Here is a 19,672-nt window from a genome sequence, read left to right on the forward strand (position 1 = left end):
GGTGATAGAAGTGGTTAATTCTATATCCACATGATTGATGGATGTGGATCGGGTTGGTGGATGTGGTTCCTATTTGGTGGGTGGTCACCCCCCATGTATGGTGTGGATCACTTCTAGACTTCTCTTTGATGAAAGTGAGAGCTAACATGATCTTGTTACAAAAGGCAAATCACAGGATTCTTGGGCTTAATTCCAAAAGTTAGGACTCTTGAATTGGACCCAAACACCAATTAAACTTGCAAACTACCACAACAAACTACTCGAATTGCATTCCAAAAGAACAATAATCTGGGTTGCTTAATAATGGAAGCGTAACTAGAGCTAAATGTTTCTCACCCGTGCGCGTGCACACACACACAAATACATATGCACACATGCACACACATGCGTGTTCTTGTATTCTATGCATATGTGTTTCTTTTGTGGAAAATTAGTTATGAAACATTATTATGTAGGCTTACAAGGTTGAGATTGGCCTTTTAGGGGAGGTAGGCCTAATACTTTGTGTGCTAACCCATGTGTTATAGTTGATTTGAATTGTTATTAACCAAGGGTCCAAGGCTCACATGAATCAACTTTGTAGGTGCACATAAAGATCTCTCTCTTTCTCTCTCTCTCTTTTCTTCTTCTTCTTCTTCTCTCGCTCTCAGCTTTCAGTTCGTCCAGTTTGCCACGCACCATCTCAGGGAGGCAAAGTTCATCTTGTTACGGTAGGCAGCCTAGAGGGAAGTTTTGGAATTTTGATATCTCCTTGAGCCACGTGTTCAATTCTAAGCCCTTGATCTTGGATGATCTCAATGGCCACAAGCACTCTTTCAAATTTGTGTTGCTTTTCTCATGAGAAAGGAAAAGTGTTGGGGACTTCAGATTTAATCCCCCTTGATTGAATGCTCTATTTAGAATTGCACCTTGACTATTTAGAAAAAGAGAATTGGCCATTGACGAGTATGCCATTGATTTTATGGAAGAAAGAGAGGCAAAAGGGGAAAAGGTTGGGGACAAGTGGTTGTAGATTGAGGAGGTAAAGTAGAGAAGTCCAACAGAGATGTAGTGATCGAGGAAGACACTCTGTGGAAAATTTGGCTCTTCATGTGAGCTCATGTTAGGCTTATCCGATTCAGTTTGTGTGTGTGTGTGTGTGTGTGTGTGTGTGTGTGTGTGTGTAAAAGAGAGAGAGAAGCAATTGCACGCTAGGCAGAGGGATAAAGCTATAGAGAAAAAGCCTAAGGATTGGCAAGACTCTGCAGAGAGACCAACACCTACAGAATTGTGGATTTGGATGGCTCCCAGGAAGGTTGTGACTAAGTCCCCAACAAGCTCAAGCAAACCAAGCCGGTATTGTAAAGATTGGGATTAAACCTCATTGTGCCTACCTACATCTACATGAGGGTAGATGATTCTCAAATGGATATGCTGAAAGATCTCATCATCAGCCCTGCAGGAACTCCCTACTAAAAGGGAGTTTTTTTTGTTCGATCTGATATTGGGTGATCAACAAGGACGATCTGTTAGCTGTGGAGATGGTTTTAAAGAAATCCATACCAGCTTGGGAGACAAGCTCGGTGATCAGATGCTGCTACCTATTTTGATGGCATATGGGATAGTTTCCCTACCAAAAACTGTGTCACAGAAGAGTTATACAACTTTAAGATCAAGAAAAATTCATTATTGTGATGTGTAAGAGAAATCAAATTACCAGACCTGGATCCCCAATTTCCTCGAATTGTTTTCAATTGGTGAAAAGTGAAGCTATTCAAAGCCAAAGCGGTGATGCATGGGCATCTTGCAAAGTCACATATTGTCGCCGCTTAGTAAATGATTATCTTTTGCATTAGATGGGAGGGATGATAGTCACACAGGCTTATGGAATTGAAATATAAGATTGATTTTGCTAGTAGAGCGCTCACACGACAATCGATCAAGGGGAAGACGTGAGTCTAAGTGTTCGTCATTCTGATGCAGATAATTTCATTAAAATTCAATTTGTTGAGCGGTGTCATAGCACAGATTAGACGAGAAAGCGATGAAATCAGAGGAATTGAATGAAAATTCAATGAGGGAACAAGCGAATTGGGAAGCACTAAGGATATGCCGTCGGGATGGTCGCGGAAAAAGCGACGAAGATGCGGAGATGGAAGGAGGGAGCTTCATGCTTAGGCCTCAAGATCTTTAATCTTTCTCTCTCTATTGTTTTTTGCAGAGCTAGTTTCAATGAGCCACACGCTAAAGCCTCATCGATTGCTATTTATGAAGAACCCGCTTTTTAGGTGATCTCCGCTATCTTGTTTGAGACACCCATTTGCAATGGGAACTTTGGCTTTTGGCATGAGCCATGATCTGGTAGAAAAGATTAAACAAAAGGGAAAGTAGATATGTAGAGAAAAACAAGGCCCTTTCCTCCTCTTGTAAATTTCAAGGGGCATGGAGCACTTGCATAGTTTGGATTGTTCCACATGTACATCAAACCATGGAACATAGTGGAGACTCGAGAGAGATTAGTTCATATCAGAATTGGTGATTTTGATTGAGAGACACATATGTTTATGACCTTGCTTTGGAAATGTCATTTACATTCCAACACTACATGTAGCAATTTATATATAAAATTTTGATAAAGCTAGACTAACGATTTGTTGTTTAATAATACTGTTTTTTAATACTGTTTCCATTTCAAATGTGTTTTTTGCATCTTTTCAGAAAGTGAAGCAGACGCACATACTTGGTGCGTACACGATTTTGGATGGTTAAATTGGAATAAAAACACACCCATTGAAATTTAGGTAATGTGTCAGTCTCTTACATATTTGCGATACTCAATCTCGGCGCTAATATTCTTGGCGATTCCAATCTCGACGCATGGGGAAGGGCTCGTTCCCTCAAATTATAACTCTTTGGGGAAAGAAGCACGCCACCTCCTCGCCCACACTATGTGTGGTTATATAAAGTATATTATATACATGCATATATATGTTTTGAATTTCACCTTGTTTGTTAACTTTTGCTTTTGCATATTCTAAATTCTTATCTGTTTTTGTGTTGAGGTACTCGTAAGAAGGGAACGCTTAAAAACACACGACATTTGCTCGGACCTACTATTGCCTGCTTAACTTATAGTAAGGTATTTCCCTTTCTTGACTTTCAAAACTTACAGAAATCATATTCTTCGGTTTTCTTCCATCTCCTTGAGTCACGTATAACGAACATGAGTCCCTAAATTGATTTTAGCCGTTACAAATCTGAGTCCTTAGATTAATGTCAATCATGAATGTTTTATTCAAATAGCGTAAAAACTCGTGGATAAAAACATATCTTTGCTTGTTAAACGCAAAAAAACAAAAAGCATACAATTCTAATTTTCTGTTCAATTTAAAAAATTGTTAATGTAAATCATTCCGTCTTTCCCCTTAGGGGGCCTACCGGAGAACGCTAGGTAAATAAATATGGGAATTGGGAATGGTCAAAGAAATAAATATGGAAATTGGGAATGGGCAAAGGAAAATCCAAAGAGAAAAGATATTCTGATAGAATAGTGAAGGAGAAACTGGGATTTGCTAACGTAGTCTTAATAAGACTCTGTTCACACTGCCTTTTTGGTGGTTGTTGAATTTGGTGTGGCGTCTTTCGCTGCAGGAAGAAGAAGAACGGACCTTTCTCCTCCATAGCTCTGCATCGCCATGGACGCCATCCTCACCAAGGCCAGTAGCTTCTTCCTTGCCCGCCGCGTCAAGCAGGAATTCTCCTCCTTCGGTGACGATGTCAATGTACCTCCTCCCCCTCCTCCTTGTTGTTTCGTCGTTTCTTCTCTCTCTCGCTCCTTTCACACGTCGCCTCTCGCGCCTCCCAGTTTTCGGAATTCCTCTCGGGAACCCACTTTGCCCTTCATCTAACCAGCGCTATTAGTATTGCCTGCAAGACGCTCTTTCGCATTCCCCGCGGATCGACGCACGGAATTGTCAGGTCGGGGAGAATACTTTTGTCGGACCAAAGCTGGCGATATGTTTTTTCTAAGCATCTAACGATCTTCCGTGCCCGTAAGTTTTAGAGTGAATCATTGCTCTCTTTCCCGCATTGACGAAATACAGAACTTATCAGCATAGCGGATGTCTCGATCAAGGTAAGGAAAACAAGAGCTGACCGTTTAGGACTCTTGGGAAATTTCCGCAAGAAAAGCAATTCGCCCTTTAAGCAGTGCAGTACAAGAGACTTGCATGGTTGTCATCATTTTAATTTGCCACTTTACGGTTGGACGTCAGCGGATGATGATTAGAGGTCACACTGACACTAATATGCTAGATGATCTCACCAACATGCAATTGGACCATTGGTATCCATTAACGGGTAGGCAAATCGATATACTATACTTGACTCAGATATTAGTCAATGTATTAGTATTTCTGGCCCACGTCTTTATTTGAAAAGTATTGGTGTGCACCCGAATTGGTTTCTCTGTAAAGTGGACGTGCTAGCGTGAATGTAAACGTCGCTTCTGTAATATAGTGTCCGTAATGATGAGGCAGTACTCCCTTGTAAGCGAACAAGTTAGGGCTTTGTGCTTTTGATATATGGCAACCTGTGGCGGCTGTCAGCGCAGGGCTTGTGGCACATTAATGCTTGGTGCTGGTGCAAAAATCAATTGGAGCATACCGTTGTAGCGTGGTGCTAGCGTGAATGTGCTGTGCTTAAGCTTGGATAACAAACGTCCCTTATGCAATAACTGTGTCAGTAGTGATGAGGCATTGGTTACTGAATATGCGAACAAATTAGGGCTTTGTGCTTTTGACACATGGCAATCTGTGCTGGTTGTGAGCTGTCCTACTGCAGGACTTGCATACCGATTGTGGTGCACTAATGCTTGGCGCAAAATCAAATTGCAGCGGGCAATGTTGTACGTTAGATTGGTGGATCAGGGATTGTGGCATCCAAATATATGGGTCTATGGTGGGGGGGATTGATGAGACATAGGCTTTGAACCCCTTGGGTTCTAAGTTGCAAACAAATTAATTACACAAAGTCAATGGCCTCATGAAGGCATGTGTTGACACAATGCCACAGACATGGTCAAGACAAAAGTAATACTAGAATTACCAACCCACTAAATGGAAAAGGTGTGCAAGTCTTTACGCAGCATATAGGATACTATGTTGGAAATATTGTCATTTTGCATATGAGATGCCTTTTAAACATTGATACGGCATCCCCCAGGTGTTTTTGCATCCCATAGCCTGTCCATTGGATTAATTTACTGTTTGTAGAACTGCATTTTTGCCCCTAGGTCTTGCCATAATTTTTGTAGCATCTTCAGTGTCATTAACTCTCACATGCATCCTCTTGTATATCAACAGCTGTTCTACCTGCCATCCAGTGTTTTTTGTAGCTTCCAATGCCTTTTGAGGTACCTCGCAGGCATCCATCTTCTCAACTAATCATCAGCTCTATGCAATAGGAAGAAGAGAGCTATTCCTGAAAGAGATTTATTAGTTGGGGCATATCATTTCCAAGAATGGCATACAAATGGATCCTGCTAAGATACAAGCCATTCAAGAATGGATTGAGCTGAAAACTATATATGAAGTACGTAGCTTTCTGGGCCTCAGTTCCTATTATAGGAGGTTTATCAGGCACTTTGCTGATATAGCTGCTCCACTTCATGATCTGACTAAGAAGAATGCAGCTTTTAGATGCGATTAGCGACAAAAGACAGGAAGTTGACCAATTCTTATTGTCCATGATCTGTACAAGCCCTTTGATGTGGATTGTGATGCATGTAGATAGTGTGTTGGAGCTGCTCTTCACCAGGATGGTCACATGGTGGCTTATGAAATCTGAAGATTACGAGATGCTGAAAGGCATATGGGGATTTTTGAGAGCCATAATACATGCCATAAACACATGGACACGTTATCTCTTGGGTGCCGATGTTCTGTTAAAACTGATCATCAAAGTCTGAGGTATTTCCTAAAACAAACTAAGCTCTCAGAGAAGCACATGAAATGAGCAGATCTACTGTCTATGTTCCATTTTCAGATTGTACATACACCATGAGCCTAGAATAGAGTTGCAGATGCCTTATCTCGAAGACCTCAAGTCATTAATATTACCATTGCTTATCACAGGGATCTTGAAGAGATAAGAGAGCAATATGCTAGTGACCTAGACTTTGGGAAAATAACGCAGCAAATGCAGGAGGGGCAGTCTACAAGTCAATATTCCATAAAAGATGGGTACCTAATGAGGGATGACTGCCTGTGCATTACCCGAGACATAAGACAGAAAATCTTGGAAGAATGTCATGCACTCCCGTATGCTTGACATAGAGGGATTGCAACTACTACTAAAGCTCTGGAGAGAGATTTTTACTGGCCAGCCATGTGCAAGGAATATACATAAGTTTGTTACAGAATGCCTTGTTAAAAAGTTAAGTATGCCAAACGGAAGGCACCTATGATGCCTCTTCCTGTGCCCCAAGCACCATAGGACAGCATAGCAATAGACTTTATATTTGATTCGCCACGATCAAAGACAGGGAATGATGGGATATGGATTGTTATAGCAGATTCAGCAAACACGCCCATTTATTCTGGTACGCAAGGCCAAAGTTTTCTTGGCCTAGATCTTTAAGCTCCATGGTATGCCAAAGTCCATTGTTAGTGACCAAGATCCCAGAATGACCAATCTATTCTGGAGAGCTTTATTTGACAATATGAGGACGAGCTTGAATTTTTATTTTGCTTTCCATCCCCAGACAGATTGTCAAAGTGAGATAGCAAATTCCACAGTATTAGACCTTTTGAAATGTTGTGGCTGATAAAAAATCAGACTGGGAAAAGTATCTTTCGTTAGTGGATTTGACCTATAACAATACAGTTCATAGTTTCACAGGATAAGCCCCATATGAGGTCATTTATGGAAAGGTTGTTTTACCACTGATCCTAAGAACAAAAGATGAAATGTTTGCAGCTGATCAGTATATACGGGACCTCAAAACAGCTGTTAGCCAAGTGCGGACACCTATTGAAAGGTCCCAAGAAAAGCACAAGAGGGTTGCAGATAAGCAAGAGACAACTGGACCTCAAAGAAGGAGATTAGGTGCTTTTAAAATGAGAAAGCTAGGTTTCGCAAGGTAAAGGGCAAAGAAAAAGTCTATGCCAAGTTGTCTACGAGGAATTATGAAACCTTTCGGGTCATAGAGAAATCAATGAGGTAGCATACAGGCTACAGCTATCAGAGCACTACAAGATTCACAATGCCTTTCTTGTTAGTCTTCTAAAAAGATTATCAAGGCCCCGAGCCTCTAGAGTTTATCTTAAAAGAGTCATCAGAGGTGGATCCGTTGGAGGAGATCCTCCAACCCGAATATATTGTGCACCATACCGTACACAAAGGTCCCCAGGGCAGGTCTTACAAGTACCTTGTCAAGTTCAATAACTATTTGGCATGGAGTGCCAAGTGGATGGATGAAGACCTACTATCATGCTGTCCACAAGTTTTGCATCTTTACAAGGAGGCTTTTCAGTTGAGGTCAATTGATTAGAAGCCGAGGGGACATCACCACATTGTAAATATTCCAAGTAAATAATAAAGTTGACCTTTTATTTGATTGTGGTCAAAGAGCTATTTTAGTTGGTCGAAGTATTGACTTTGGTCGAAGAAGTTACTCTTCTGTCAAAGAAACTTGGTTTCGGCCAAAGAGGGTTGACTTCAGTCAACCAGAGTATTTTGAGAAAGATTAACTATGATTAAGGAATTTTGGTTGCTGGTCAAAGTCCTTAATCATGGTCAAAGAGGGTTGACCATAGTCAACCAAAGAATTAATGTGTGTGCATTGTTTTGCATGTTAGGGACGAACATAAAGGCTAAGATTATTCTAAAATTTGATTTTGCATGCAAGAGTTAACAATTATTGGGTGCCATGGCTATGTGCAGCATGTGACCATGGGACCTCATGGCATGTAGCTAGTTCTAGTTGTGGTGAAGGGAGAGTTGCTAGTTTTGGGCATTGACTCCCTCCCACCTTGGTTGTATTCATTTAGTTCATGTTTTGGTGACATGGAGACATAGAGTTGAGTCTGTGCTTGTACTCAGTAACTCTTTCAAGGAATAAAATACCTTCAGGAGGGTCTAGCCGGGTTGTTCTGGACCTAGTGTTGTGTAGTGTGTGAATGCATCGACAACACATTTCTTCTCAGCAATTGAGGAAACTAAGGCCGGGAATGGGCGTTAACCCAAACCAAAACCCAAGGTTAGGCTAGTTATGCACTTGATGTTTGTGGTCACATGCGCCCTTGCACTTTTGTGCATTGTGACACATTGGCATCGTCATTAAGTGCTTATGTACAATAGTAGATCCTGTTTTAGGTGATTTTGTCGTATGCCGTGACCCCAATGTGAAGCCTAGTCTAGGGACAATCATGCACGAGCTACATAGGTCAGTTCTCTTAGCCAATAGATCAGTTCCTTGTTCACTTGTACCCACTGGAGAACTCACTAGTTTACCGTTTCCATCTTAGGTTTAGTTATGTCGATGTCCTAGCCTAGGATAGGAACCCCGAAGGGCCCACCAAAGGTGGGCCCCCAAAGGCTGGCCTAATGACTAAGGAAGGGGCTGGAATAGGCGACTTTTATAGGCAGCCTCAGCTGCCCCCCAAGTCGGCTAGTAGGATTGGCTTTCACCGGCCCTACCAGCCAGCCAACCAGGTCGGCCAACTAACTTGATTGGTCGGCCACTTTGGCTGGCCAGTGGGCTGGTTGGGTGTGTTGGAATGGTCACCTCCCCATCTGTAAGCCCCCATATGAGGAGAGCGTGGGGGAGGGAGACCTAGGGCAGAAGATGCCCAGAGAAGAGAGAGGGAGGGGGCTGCCACATGGGCAGCACCTCACAGCCAATAGAGGAGGATCCCTAAAGGAACAGGCCCCGGATAGAGGCGCACAGGTGGTGCTGACATCAGCAAGTGTACGGAGCAGGGTACAAGGCTGTGCAGACCAGGTGGTGCTGACATCAGCATGCGTATAGAGCAGGCTTCAAAGCTGTACGGGGCTGTATGAGGCCTGGTGGAGTAGCAAAAGAGGCTGCCATGAGGCAGGGACCTGCCTTTATATAGGCTGGGCCCTTGCCTTGATAAGAGGGCCAAGGCCCTAGAAGTGTGGGCCCAAAAGGCCCCGGGTTGTGAGCCCTTATAGGGCTGGACCAGCCACAGACTGGTCGGTCAGTTTGCTGCAGGCTGGTCAGTGTTTTTGCCAGCCCCTTGGGGCCTATAAAAGCAGAGGCTCTTGGCCTCATTTATCATCACTTGGAGCAGCAGAAAAGCCCCATCAGAAAGGAGCAGCAGGGAGCTTGTCTTGGGCCTCATCACTAGAGGAGAAGAGAGCATACCGTAGCTGCAGACTTAGATGAGGGTGCTGCCCACCTAGGCTGGTGCAAAGACAGCAAGGTGGAAGGGATCTAGACGGAAAGTCTACAGACGCTCGAGGTGGAGCACGCGGGCTCGAGTCTAGAGATAGCCAGCAGATAGGAGAAGTACCTTGTGGTAGGATCAGAGGACCACACCATTGGTGGGACTCTGGTGTTAGAAATTACCCAACAGAGCGTACACGTAGCGGAAGACTTATAGTAATGCCCAGGAGCTCACACAGTATGCGTGTGGGGTGTGGAATCACAAACTTCTTTACTTAATGTGCATAAAATAGGTGTGCAGACTCATCAATAGACAATGAACCAGCCAAATAGAGAAACCACCAAAATATATATTTCCGTCCAAAACTATGGACACAATACAAGAGAGATAGATCCAGAGTCCCACCAATGGTGTGGTCCTCTGATCTTACCACAAGGTCGTTCTCCTATCTGCTGGCTATCTCTAGACTCGAGTCCGCGTGCTCCCACCTCAAGCGTCTGTAGACTTTCCGTCTAGTGTGTTCTTCTCCACCTTACTGCCTGTGAATCAGCCTAGGTGGGCAGCCCCTGCCAAGCTTTGTCTGCAGCACACAAGTCTCTGTTCCACTGCTCCAACCTGCTTGTGAATGGCTGCTCCAGAAGATGATGATCTCAGCACCTTGCTGCCCTAGAAGACAGCCAAGGTCCAGCCCCTTCCTGGCTAAGTCTGCAGCACTTGTTGCACTCTCTCACCTCCTGTAGACAGGCCCAGAGAGTAGGCTCCCTGCTGCTCCTTTCTGCCTTGGAACTGCTGGCTATGCTGGATGAATAATGGGGCATGAAGCCCCTCCTTTTATAGGCCTAGGGGCTTGTCGAAAATCCGACCAGTCTGTCCCAATCTGGGCCGACTGGACAGACCAGGTTGGCTGACCCAACCGACCCGGTTGGCTCAGCCCAACCAGCCCTTTAAGGGCTCACAAAACTAGGGCCCTTTGGCCCACACTTTTAGAGCTTTTGGCCCTCCAATCAAGGCAGGGGCCCAGCCTATATAAGGCATGCCACTGCCCACTGGCAGCCCCATTTGCTGCTCTACCAGGCCCCATGCAGCCCTGTACACCTGCGCTCCTGACCTGCCATGTCAGCGCCTGTTTACCCTGTTCTCCTGATCTGCCTGTACCGCGCCTTTGCTCCAGCCTTCTGGTCATGTGCATCTGCTCCGTACCTTGCTTCCAGCCCTCCGTACTGGCCCGTACAGTTGTGCTGTCCACCTTCACGTCTGCTGCAGATACTCGCAGCCCAAAGACCTCGCTCGAGGCTCTCCAGGATGCTCTTGAGCAGTGTTGCCCACATGACAACCTTGCTGCTGTCCATGTGGCAGCCATCTCTTCACTCTTGGCTGTGAGGTGCTGCCCATGTGGCAGCCCCCTCTCTTTCACTCCTCTGGGCATCTTCTGCCCTAGGTCTCCCTCCCCCACGCTCTCCTCATATGGGGGCTTACAGATGGGGAGGTGACCTTTCCAACATCTGGATCTATCTCTTTTGTATTGTGTCCATAGTTTTGGACGGAAATATATTATTTTGGTGGTTTCTCTATCTGGCTGGTTCATTGTCTATTGATGAGTCTGCACATCTATTTTATGCACATAAGTTAAGAAGTTTGTGATTCCACATCCCACACGCACATCCCACACGCACACTGTGTGAGCTCCTGGGTGTTACTATCAGTCTTCCGTTGTGCTTACCCTCTGTTGGGTAATTTCTAACAGGGTGGCCTATATAAGGGGCTTTTGCCACCCCCTTCAGCCTCATTCAGTTCTGCCATTCCTCAGCTAGTTCGAGGCATTTGCCGCGTCATTCCAAGACCAGGATCAGCCACAAATCAGCTCCCATCAGTTCATGATTTCTTCCAGCATATCCACGCAGCAAGCAGGTGGGTGGTGGACAGCATATGGTTGAGGTTTGAGCAGTCTGTTTCAGCAGCTCTTTCAGTTTATCTTTCAGCTCTCATCTCTCCTTTCAATCAGATTTTTTCTCAGTTTCTCAGCTTTATATCTCAGCCCTCTCAGTCCTCGCATCTCGCAGTTCATCTCTTTCACTCACGCAGTAACCCTACATGCCCGTGGACAGCACTAGACTCATCACTAGCCTCGCAGAGTGTTTTACAACATCGCATTGAGGCTTGGTTATTGGATGGATCTCTTTCTCAAGTCTTTGGGTCTGCTCTACGTGTTCACAGGTGTTCTCTTCAGAGTTGCATTTCCGTGCACTCTAGAAGAGTGTCTTTTGTATTTCATTTCCGTCCAAGTTGCGGCCTGCTGGTATTGTGATAATTCTTTCTATCTTAAATGGTGCGTTGCCCTATCAGCTAGATTTAGATTTAGATGCTCGTTGGGGAGAGACTAAAATGAAAATGTTTAGACTTCACAAGTAGTTGTAGCTTGAATGAAGAGATTTTGGACTACCTTTTGATTAGCCTTCTCCTTTAGTGCTAGCCTTCATCATGGCTGAGTCTGCCCTTCACCTCCAGAGTGCCATGTGGGGGTGTGTGGATTTGTATGTGTGAGAGCATATTTTTATACTATGGTCTACACTCACTGTTGGGCGTTGATGACGTCAGTGGGGATGTCATAGTAGCCAGTCCCTGCTATGCATGATGGAGTTTATGGTTTTTAACCTTGTGAGTGACTATCATGAGATTGAAGCTGCACTATGTTGTGTTTTTAGAGGATGAGTTTGGGAATGTTCTTGGATTCATCTAGGTATATGTCTTTTGTATTTCAGTTCTCCATGTTTAAAGCAAACTTTCCCCTATATTGGGGGAGGCCCCCCCCGTGGCTGCATGGACCCAATCAGCTGTTGACTATCTCTAACCCTTATTGTAACCGGCCTTCGGAACCCCAAAGGGCAGTAAATCACAACTATCTCTGATCACACCGTCAATTACAGCCACTTAGCACCCAATTAAACACCACACCACATCAAATAGCATAAAAGAAAATACAGATGAGGCTAGAATGTGCCTGCTCAATGATCACACATCGACACCGATTGGCCCCAAACACTTGGCGCCCCTTGCGGTATTTCTTTATTCTTCTTTAGTGAAAAGTAATAGCAAACTTACAACCAGGGCGCACCCTGAATTGATCCCACTATCACTGTTCACTAGTCCACACTAGGCATACAATGGAACAAACTGGCAATTTGTGCATCCCAACTGCTAGAGCAAGGCATAGGCATATCCTTTGACCTCAATAACCTGGTCTCAACCTAGATTCACCCTCTGTGACTGGGTGATTGCAACAGACCCAGGGAATCCCGTAGAGAACCTCAAATAGAGAAGCCCGAAGTAAATCCCAAAGTGAAAACAAAGAGAAGCTGGGCTGGAAATCTGGGATTGAGCGCCCACAGCACGGGCTGCAACCAAAAACACCTGCTCCTCACAAGAACAGGTTCCCATGGTATCCTGAACCATGCCAAAGACCTCAAAACAGAGTTTCGCAGCCAGAAACCCTAATTCGCAGCAAGAAAAACCAGCCTCGCGCTGCGTGCAAGCACAAGACGCCTGCAATAAGGTCCGTACAATCTGTGCACAGTCCCCACAGCTTGGAGAGGGTCCGTACGGTCTGTACGGACTGTTTATCAGTCTGTACAGCCTGAGAAATCTGCTGTACAGCTGCAAATCAGTGCTAGGTTGGACTCCAGCAAGTCGTAGAAGATGCTTCCGGGCTTGGACTGCATGCAACAAGGCTAGAGGGCAAGGAAACATAGAAAAACAGCCAACAGATAGCAACCAGCAACTTGGAGAAGGTTTGGCGCAGCAAATGGAGAAGAAGGAGATGGCGAATTCTAGAAATAGGCTCTAGAACTGGACTCCATCTGCCCTACTAGGAAGGAGATGCTAAAAGTGGAGCCGATGGGCTGCATGCCTGACACGTGGCACATTAATGCCCCTAACCCCCTGTACTAAGGAAACGTTGGTTTCCTAGGGGCAACTTTTAAAGGCTCTAACCCCACTAACCAATGACAAACATTGGTACTGTCTAGGGGCAACCTTTTAATCCTTTTTAACCCTCTTCCCACATGAAACTTGTGAATCTATCTGGGGCCAAACTTCCGAGCTTCGTCGCACCCCTCTGCGAGGTCAAAGTGATGCCATGCCTTGATTCTAACAGTTAGGTCTAGCCAGTGTGTCCAGTTAGATGTTAACACTACGGGCTTTTAGGAACTCACCGCTCCTCTAGGCCAATCCCCATGGCCAAACTGGTTACAAACTTAATCATAGCTTATTTGCTTACAAAATTCACGTCCCCGTGACATACCCCCCACTTGAAACAGCAAACATAATGGTTTGCTGCTCCAAATTACAGCAAATAACAATGAAAGAGACAGGGCATGAATAACCCATCCAATGATATACAATGATATACAACTGGCCATAAACATATGGTCTAGGAGAGCACGTGAATCCATCCTGATCGTGACCTTGTTCAGAGCCCTATAGTCAATGCACATCTGCCATGACGCATCTTTCTTATGAACAAGAAGCACACAAGAAGCACTGGAGAGCAATAGGGAGAGGAGCTTGTCTGTATCAGCCCTTTTTCCAGCAGCTCCTTCACTTGGCTCATGATTTCCTCTTGTTGGGCTGCACTAACCCGATACGGAGGCTTGTTGGGTGGTGAGCTACCTGGAATCACATCAATACCTTTATCCTCCAGCATTTCAGGTGGCAATTCCTGTGGCAAAGCATTAGAAAAACAATCCTGAAATTGCAAAAGAAAATCTGTCCTGTTTTTATCCAGCTTTGAAAGGCTGGGACTTTCCTCACTCAAAGAACCCTCTTTTGCAAAAATCAAGTAAGCTGAAAGATGCTTTTTCATTATATTTTGTAATAGCAGAAGCTGATACAATAGGGACTGACTCTCCCTTATGTTTTACATCAAGAACATGGGTCTTGCCCCGATGAGTAAGTGCCAGCTTCTTGTTTCTGGTGTCAAGCACACCTCCAACTTGGTAACACCATGGCATCCTCAACAAAACGTCACACTCAAGTAGTGGCATAATGTAAAACTCTTCTGTGTCCACATAGTTTTGAAAGTGCAGCCGCAACTTCCCAATGATTGGAGTGACGGGAGTGACCAACTCGGGATTAGCCATGTTTGCTTCACATTGAGCTCCCATATCTTCTGCACGTATACCCAACTTTGCTGTGAGCTCAGGTGAAATTAAATTCGCTCGTGCTCCCGGATCAAAGAAAATAAGACATTTTTGATCCCTGATCTTTCCCCAAGCCCTGCATAACTCTGTTTTCTCCGATTCATGTGTGCCGCCAATAACATCATGCAACAGACCAGCACTCGGCTTTGGCTTTTTCCCCCTTGGGTCATCTTTCTTTTCCTCCTTATGCTCATGCTTTTCTTATGCAAAAGACTTGCTCTCCCGATGTGGGCATTCATGGGCTCTATGGCCTTCCTTCTTGCAAATGTAACACCTGTGGGCTTCAAACAGTGCCTGCTTCTCCTCAAGAGACAACTGAAGTTGTAGCGAAGGCTGTCCATGCCTCTGGCCTGCAACAAAGACTGATTTTGCTGGTTTTTCGAACCATTTAGCCTTTTTAAAATCTTCCCTCGCATTACCTTTGTTTCCCGAGCTGTATTAAAACCCACTAATCCGTCCTTGCATCAGAGCATATGCTGTATTTGCATTCTCTGTAGAGAAAGGGGTAGGGACAGAGTTGGAAAAGGGGGATAGACTAGCAGAAGGAGAGAGAGAGAGGGGAAGAAGGAAGGAGAAGGGGTAGGAGAGAGAGAATGAGGTAGGAAATAGAGAGAGAGATGGAGAGGGAGTAGGGAAGAGAGAGATGTGAGTGCTAAGGGAGAGAGAGCAGAGTGTGTTCAACTTCTCTCTGACGTAGTGATAGTGAACCTCAATGTGTTTCGTGCGAGCATGAAACACTGGATTCTTTGCCACTGCAATAGCACTCTGACTATCAGTGAGAATTGGAGAAGGACCCTCCTATGAAAGATGAAGATCAGCAAATAAACGACGCAGCCAAACACATTCAACTGTCGCTGTGAAAGCTGCCCTGTACTCAGCTTCACATGAGGAGGTAGCCACTGTAGACTGTTTCTTGCTTAACCAAGAAATACAAGCTTTGCCCAAAAAGAAACAATTGCCACTTGTGGACTGCCTAGTGTCATAGTCTCCAGCCCAAATTTGAGTCATTGTAGGCATGCATCTGCAAGTCACCCCCCTTGGGAAACATCAAGCCAAAAGACTTTGTACCTTGCAAATAACGGAAGATACGTTTTACAACCTGCCAATATATAGTCTTTGGGCTGTGCATATATCTGCTCACCTGAGAAACTACAAACTGAATATCAGGTCGTGTATTGTAGAGATAAATGAGGCATCCAACAGCCTGACTGTAGAGTGTGGCATCAATTTGCATTGTAAGCTTCAGCCCCGGCTCCATGGGAGTAGCTATGGGCTTACAATCCTGCATGTTGAATGTGTCCAAGAGTTTCTGCACATACTTGGATTGAGACATAACGATGCCACTTTTCTCTTGAGTGAACTGGATTCCCAAATAAAAGTGTAGCAGCCCCAAATCTGACATGTCAAAAGTGGTCTGCAATTCAGCTTTAAAATCTGCAATATTATCCTCATTTGACCCTGTGAGCACTAAGTCATCTACATAAAGAATGATGACTAAAATATCCCCCCCATCCTTCTTGATGTAGAGGGTGCTTTCAGTTGGACTATTGTGCAGCCCCTTGCTGGTCAGAAAGGCATGAATTTTGGCATACCATGCACGTGGGGCTTGTTTCAGCCCATACAAAGCTTTATTCAGTTTGCATACCTGAAGTGCATTTCCTGAAACTTCAAAGCTTGGAGGTTGTTTGACATAAACCTCTTCCAACAAGTCTCCATTGAGGAAAGCTGTTTTAATGTCCAATTGATGAACATTCCATGCAAAATTTGCAGCCATGGCTATAACTAACCGGATGGTTGTCATTCTGGATGTAGGAGCAAAAGTCTCCTCATAGTCTATGCCCTTTTTTTGAGCATATCCTTTTGCAACCAGCCTTGCCTTGTACCGATCAATGGTCTCATCTGGCTTTCTTTTAACTTTGAAAACCCACCGTGTACCTATGGCATGTTTACCTGGTGGCAAATCGACAACTTCCCATGTCTGATTTTTCTGAATGGACTGCAATTCATCGTGCATGGCATTCATCCAATGCACATTATCCTGTGCCTCTTCAAATGTCTCAAGCTCCTCATCATCAAGAAGAGTACTTGCATAAGCTGATTCAACTGAAAGTGCTCCCCCCCCATGCCTTACTCCACTCCGAGTTCTGCCAGGTAATGGAGCATCAATTTTACTCTCCCTGAGAGTTTGTAACAGCCAATTTGGAACTGTTTTTGCTGCATGTATATCTGCAATTTCTTGCTGAACAACCTCTTCCACTGCTTGTGGAGGTGGTAAGACATCTTGTGGCTGAATCGGAGCATGTGGAGGTATCTGTAAATTGTGATTTGCATCAGATATATCAGCAGGGGAACCCAAGGCAATGGGTAGTAATCCCTCAAAGACATCATCGGAAGAAGTAGGCATATCAAATTCAGCTTGAGTGAGAGCTGAATTTTCTGAAAATATAACATCTCTAATGATAATAATCTTTGTGTGACAGGATTGTAGAGACAGTAGCCCTTGCTCTTTGCACTATACCCAACAAAAATGCATTTGATTGCCTTATCAGACAACTTACGCCGAAACTCAACGGGCACATGAGCATATGCAAGGCATCCAAAAACACAAAAATGATCCACAGAAGGCTTTGTCCCTTGCCAAACTTCATAGGGAGTCTTGGTCTTTAAAGCTTTTGTGGGAGCCCGATTCAAAACATAATTGGCACACATGAGACCTTCAAGCCAAAATTTGTGAGGCAATCTTTTGCTTTTTAGCATGCATCTATCCATCTCCATAAGAGTACGATTTTTCCTCTCAGCTTTGCCATTTTGCTGAGGGGTTAGCCTCACTGTAAGCTGATGTGCAATGCCCTTGTCTTTTAAAAATGCATCAAAATCTGCAGACAAATACTCCCCTTCTCTATCTGTGCGTAATGTCTGTATCTTGAGTTCTGATTCATTTTCAACCATGGCTGCGAAGTGTTTGAAAACCATAAACACTTCTGATTTGCGTTTCAGCCCATAAACCCAAGTGTAGTTGGAGTAGTCATCTATAAAAGTGACAAAGTAAAGATGACCACCCAATGATGGAGCCCTCATGGGACCACAGACATCACTATGAATAAACTGTAATTTTCGAATAGCTTTTACTGATCCATCCTTCTTGAAAGGAAATCTGTGCATTTTACCAAGAATGCACCCTTCACAGGCATGTGGAGGAGGTGTTTCAAGAGGAGGCAATGCATTAACCATAGCATGCTTTTGAAGTGTCATCAAGCTGCCATAATGCATGTGTCCATATTTGGCATGCTATAACTCCGCATTCTGCATAGCAGCAGTAGAAGTGGAAACTGCAAGAGCATGTGCTGGTCTTTTCTCATACATGTCAAGCTGAAAAAGACCACGTAACAAAGTGCCAGACAATCTCAAGGCATAGTCATTCTCTCTGTCATGGACTGCACACTTGTCATCTTCAAAAATGACGTGAAATCCAGCTCTGTTAAGAGTGGACACTGAAAGTAGATTTTTTGTGATACCAGGCACATACAAGACATCAGAAATTTTGAATGAATGGTTGTAAGTTCAACTTCTCCTGTACCACGAACTGAATAGGAGGAGTTGTTGGCACAGGTGACCTTTTTACCAACGGGAGATGGATGCAGAGATGTGAAAAGACACATCTTGGAAGTGATATGCTTTGAGGCACCGCTATCAAAATACCATGTATTTTGTGTCTCATTGACACTGAAAGCTAATGCATCCTTGGAAGAATCATAACTGCATGTTAGAAAAGCATAAGAGTCATCATTACAAGTGGCTGTAATATCCGGAGGAGCCAACTGAGAGTCTGAAATGCAAGACAAGAAGGCATAGTCGTGCTCCACAAGGTTGGCTGTAATTTGCTCATTGTCAGATGCATGAGGAGCTGAATCTGAAACAGCCATACCGGAGCTGTTTTTCTTTTCTTTTGCAAGCCTCTTCTTGCATTCTCCAATGTAGTGACCTGGATTTTTGCAGTAATGACATATTCCCTTCTTCTTGGGCTTACGTGCATCATCCTTAGCCTTGGGAGAAGGCTGTCCTGAACCATTGGAAGGCTGATTTGCTGATGTCTTTGCTTGTCCCTTTACTTTAGGCTTGAATTTTGAAAGCATGGCATGTTTACCTGCTCGTGAAGCCACGTTTTTTCTGGTCTGCTCTTCCTGCAACAGAAGTCCTATCAACTCGTGAAAATTGAGAGGATCTGCACCCCCCCTCAATGACAAATTCAGCGAGGTATGAAAGCTGAGATAAGACTCAGGAAGAGAATTTAGAGTAGTGGTAATCATGTCTGAATCAGGAATGATCTCATCAATATTCAGCAATTGCTCTCGTAAATCCTGTAGCTTTGTGAGGTGCACTGACATGGAGTCACCCTCTTCCATATGTGTGTGAGACAATTCTCTTTTCAAAAAAGACACCCTGGCATCATTCCGAGCTGCATACATGCTCTCCAAAATATCCCATGCTGCCTTTGAGGTCTTACACGACCGGATATGTGGAATGATGAATCTTTTCACTAAAAGAGAAATACACGACAAAGCTAAAGCATCACGTGAATCCCATCTCTTTTGCTATGGAGTGGTAGGTATAACTGCACCAATAACTTGTCCTGCAGCTGTACCCTGTGCACGACCTCTGCCTCCTCCTTGCTGGGGAGGGGTATTAGGTGCCACATTTGCTGGCTGGATCTCATCCCCATTTACATAGTCCCACAGACGGGAAATCAGAATATTGCGTACCATAAAACTCCAGATGGAGTAGTTGGTACCATCCAGCTTATCCTCTTGTGAGAGACCACTGAACTGGAAATCATTCTGATTTTGATGGGCCATGTCTGAGAAAGAAAATACAGCAAATGCAAATCTGAATTCCCTTGCTGGGAATGGAGTGCACAATTCCCAACAAAATACAGCCAAACACTGGCTGAAAATGCAACTCAAAACTCTGTAATGTCTTTGTCAGAAATCTGCCAGAGCATCCAATCTCTCCCAAAACCTGCCAAAGGTGCTTCAAAACACTTACAAAAAGGCAGTGTGAACTGAAACTTGCAAAATTGCTCTCCCA

General features: G+C 44.3%; 1 protein-coding gene across 1 annotated transcript in view; it reads left to right on the forward strand.

Annotated features, from left to right (window-relative positions):
- The first annotated feature begins 3,472 nt into the window (after positions 1-3,472).
- Positions 3,473-19,672, forward strand: part of LOC147898677 (uncharacterized protein At5g01610-like) — a 52,243-nt gene continuing 36,043 nt past the window's right edge. The window contains exons 1-2 of the mRNA XM_087379003.1: positions 3,473-3,580; positions 3,611-3,761. Of these exons, the coding sequence (XP_087235129.1) occupies positions 3,675-3,761 (87 nt within the window). The 5' untranslated portion in view covers positions 3,473-3,580; positions 3,611-3,674. The remainder of the gene's footprint in view (positions 3,581-3,610; positions 3,762-19,672) is intronic.

Source organism: Dipteris shenzhenensis, chromosome 9 (genome assembly GCF_047967505.1).
Source record: "Dipteris shenzhenensis isolate YYH24624 ecotype China chromosome 9, Dip_SZ_1.0, whole genome shotgun sequence".
NCBI lineage: Eukaryota > Viridiplantae > Streptophyta > Polypodiopsida > Gleicheniales > Dipteridaceae > Dipteris > Dipteris shenzhenensis.